General features: G+C 41.4%; 1 protein-coding gene across 1 annotated transcript; it reads right to left on the bottom strand.

Annotated features, from left to right (window-relative positions):
- Positions 1-382: 382 nt before the first annotated feature.
- On the bottom strand, positions 383-940 carry LOC148782072 (uncharacterized). Its single transcript, XM_088866276.1, has one exon. The coding sequence runs from the start codon at positions 938-940 to the stop codon at positions 383-385; it is 558 nt and encodes a 185-aa protein (XP_088722402.1).
- Between the last annotated feature and the right edge of the window lie 3,213 nt (positions 941-4,153).

Raw genomic sequence — 4,153 nt, 5'->3', positions numbered from 1 at the left:
GAAAACACTTGGGCCCCTTGAAGGTGGTCAAAGAGGTCATCAATCCTAGGCAGGGGGTACTTATTTTTCATTGTTACTTGATTCAACTGTCCATAATCAATGCAAAGCCTCATGAACCCATCATTATTTTTCACAAAAAGGATCGGTGCACTCCAAGGCGATACACTCGGTCGAATACACCCCTTCTCTAATAACTCTTGTAGTTGCACTTTCAACTCCTTCAATTCTGTTGGAGCCATTCTATATGGGGCTTTAAAGATGGAAGTAGTACTAAGGGCAACATCTATCTCAAACTCTATCTCCCTCATAGGGGGCAAAGAGGATAACTCCTTGGGAAAAACCTCAGGATATCTCTTACCACTGGTATCTCTTCTAACTTAGACTAGACATCCCGATTCTCTATCACATAGGCTAAGTATCCAACACATCTTTTAGCTAGAAGACGACAAGCTTGAAGGGCCGAAATAAAATTTAGAGGGGGAGCATCCTTGATACCAATAAAGTACAACTCAAGTCGGGTAGGGGCTCTAAAGGTCACAGTCTTATCATAAAAGCCAACAGTGGCATGGTGTGTGGACAACCAGCCCATGCTCAAAATAACATCAAAGTCCTGAATATCTAAAAGTATCAAGTTTATGGGCAGGACACACTCCTCCAGCATAGCCCCACATTGTTTGTATACTAAATCAATCTCCATAAAACCCCCCATAGGTGTGCACACAAGTAAAGTACAGTCAAGAAGTGAAGGTTCAACATTTAGATGATATGCAAAATGAGGTGCAACATAAGAATGAGAGGAACCAGGGCCTATCAGAATTCTAGCCTCTCTACCACAAACAAAGAGCATACCTCGGATCACTGAGGTAAACGCCTTAGCCTCCTGCTCCGTGACCGCAAACACTCGACCTTGAGTCTTTGGTCGGTTCTCTGGCTTCTTCATAGAGCAGGCCTTGATCAGGTGGCCAAGTTTGCCGCATCGTTAAAACGTTCCCGGCCTCTAGCGGCATTCAGCTGCAGAGTGATTGCTCAGCCCACAGAATGGGCATGCCGGGCATTGGTTCTCCCTCACATCGCCTGGGAAAGTCTTTTGGGCCTTTATGTTTCCCTGGTGAGTTCGTCCTCTAAACTTTTTCCTAGAAGGCGGTCGAGTCTTCCTCCTAAAATTTCCAGATGGTGGGGGCCTTACTCTCCCTTCTTTCCTCAGCCGGAACTCCTCACAATCTTTCTCAATATTCATAGCTAAGTTCACCAATGGGGAGAACGCCTTAAGATTAGCTGTCATTATTCTCCCTTGAATATCTGGCCAATGGTCCCTCTCAAATTTTCTCGCCTTACACGCCTCTGTGTTGATGATGTGTGGCGCATAATGAGAGAGCTCTATAAACTTGGCTGCATACTGTTCTACCGATAGTCTCCCTTGCTGCAGCTCAATAAATTCCACTTCCTTCCTCTCTTGGACAGAGTCAGGGAAATAGTTCTCATTAAACGCCACTAGGAAGTTCTTCTAAGTGGCCGCAGTCCTTGTCTCCACCCAAGATTGTTTCACCAAACTCCACCAATGCTCGGCATCCCCTTCTAGCACAAAAGTCCCTAATCTAACTTTTTGCTCATTCGAACAATGCAGAACCTCAAAGATCTTCTCTACTTGCCTCCTTCATCTTTCGCCTTACACGCCTCTGTGTTTCCTAAATCTTTTAATCAACTCACTGTCTACCTAGTCTGGGGCAGGCGCAGCTGGGGCCAGCATACAATCCTTCATAACTTGAGTCATGGCCCCAAGCATCCTAAAGAATTCCCTGAAAGGCTCCGTTTTCCCATCACTCGAGCTCGAATTCTTGGCATGAGTCCTCAGCATTTTGACCTAAAACAGGAACACCCAGACGCTAGTTATTAGCTTATCAAAACACTATCCTAAAAGCACTTCTAAGACTCTCTATGCCAAGAATCCTATCATGGCTGCTTTGATACCATAAACTATCACGACCGCGTTCTCTACCCCCTACCGTACTTATCGAAGGGCAACAGAGTGCGGGACCGTGACCACAGGTAGCAAATGCCACCCAGGTGGGAGTGCGCTCAATGTTTTGAAAAGATGGAAGTCAAAGCCAACCACGAAATAAAAAAGAAACTAACAATCACACAACCCATAAAATAGTGGACAATGCCAGTCCCAAAATTTCATAAGATATATCCAAAATATTACAAGAGAGTCCAAGGCACCAAAGGCCAAATAACAATTACATAGCTTTAATACCAAAGACAACTATACGGCCCAATTGTCACATAAAACATACAATCAAAGAGAAGCCTCCACAAGAAGTATGAGACTCCAACCACCAGCCGTGATCACCAAATTGCCCATCCACAACCCTCGGCTATCACATAGATGAAAGTTAAAGGGATGAGCTATAAAGCCCAGTAAGTAGATCACGGTGCCATGCTTTCTTGCCTATGAATATCATCTCACAACAATGCTTAAGCTGCTATGCCATTCATAGAAAACATGATTCGTGTGTCATAGTCATATCTATTAGTGTGTCGTGCATGATTTATAGTGGAGCAATAACAAATCAGATCAATCATATATGATAGGAAGCAGAGGTTAATCAAATCATTCAACCATACAAATCTTAGCAAATCAACATAGAAGGTAAGCATCAACAATTACCAACTAAATCACTCCTTAATTCGCCTACTCCCAAAGTAGAAGCTCTATCCATCAGGTCAAGCCAATCCCATTGCTTAGGACTTCTACCATCACTCAGGAGTAAAGACAATGAAAATGGGTGATCCATTCAGTAATGCCTTCACACACACACACATGGTCCCCAGCGTGCTTTGGGACTTTTGATATGCTCTTGGCCTTGCAAGACACTGCCATCTCTTTGCATTTCCGCTAGAGGGCGTTACACTACTAAAGGGGTCCCAATGGATAGTGCCCATATATATCTTAGGGGATGCGACCCTCCCTAATTCATATCACATCCTAGCTCCCTTCCTATTATCAAAGATCTCATTATGTGGTAAGTCCATGCTCACATATCATATCTCATTATGCGGCAAGTCCATGCTCACACATCATATCTCATTGTGGGGTAAGTCCATGCTCACACATCATATTTCATCATGCGGCAAGTCCATGCTGACACATCATATCTCATCGTAGCCATGCAATACGCTCAAAGCATGCCAGCAAATTACATATCACATCATGGCCATGTAATACGCTCAAAGCATGCCTATGAATCACAAATTACTTATGACATAGCTGACCACACAAGTCTTATCGCATAACACTTAGCATATCTAAAAATCATGAACACATGTCACTGACACATGGGCCTTTATCTCATAGCATGTCTCAAAATCATGCACACATATCACAACAAAGCATGTCTTACTACATGCATTCGTATCATATTTGAGCATGTCTTTCTACATGCATTCATATTATAGCTGAGCATGTCTTACTACATGCATTCATAACATAACAAAGCATATCTCATTATCATGCATTCATATCACAACAAAGCATGTCTTACTACATGCATTCATATCATAGCCTAGCATGTCTTACTACATGCATTCATAACATAACAAAGCAATCTCATTATCATGCATTAATGTCACAATAAAGCATGTCTTACTACATGCATTCATAACATAACAAAGCATACTTTCATTTCATAACAAAATATGCCTCATTTTATGCATTCATTCCATAATAGAGTATGCCTCATTATCCAGCCTTCATTTCATAATTGAGAATGCTTTCATGCACACATATCATAATAGAGACAGGTTCATATGAAACAAAAATATGTCCAAAGCATACTACATATCATCAGGGTCATTAGCTCAAACGACATCCTACGATTATTTTTCTGGTTTTTCACAATGAACACGTTCCAGTTATAAACGCATATCTTGAGATAAAAATATCATTTGAACCTGAGACTACTTTTATAATAATCTAGGCTCATGAAAACACAACTTTCATGAAAGGGGTTGAAGTTTGCCAAACTATTTGGTGTTCTTGAATAAAATTCCTATTTTTACAACAGAAAATCCAGGATGACATGCTCAAAGGAAAATAGGTATAACTTTCAAATCACAAGGAATTTAGTCATACTTCTAAAATAATTTTTAGAAT

This window comes from Amborella trichopoda, chromosome 5, assembly GCF_054954075.1.
Source record: "Amborella trichopoda isolate Santa Cruz 75 chromosome 5, AtrichopodaSantaCruz75HAP2 v2.0, whole genome shotgun sequence".
NCBI classification, from domain to species: domain Eukaryota; kingdom Viridiplantae; phylum Streptophyta; class Magnoliopsida; order Amborellales; family Amborellaceae; genus Amborella; species Amborella trichopoda.
This window is presented reverse-complemented; position numbering and strand designations above follow the sequence as displayed.

What these genes read in the sequence shown, in the direction of transcription:
- LOC148782072 (XM_088866276.1), bottom strand. Translation starts at nt 940, where the DNA reads ATGAAGAAGCCAGAGAACCGACCAAAGACTCAAGGTCGAGTGTTTGCG.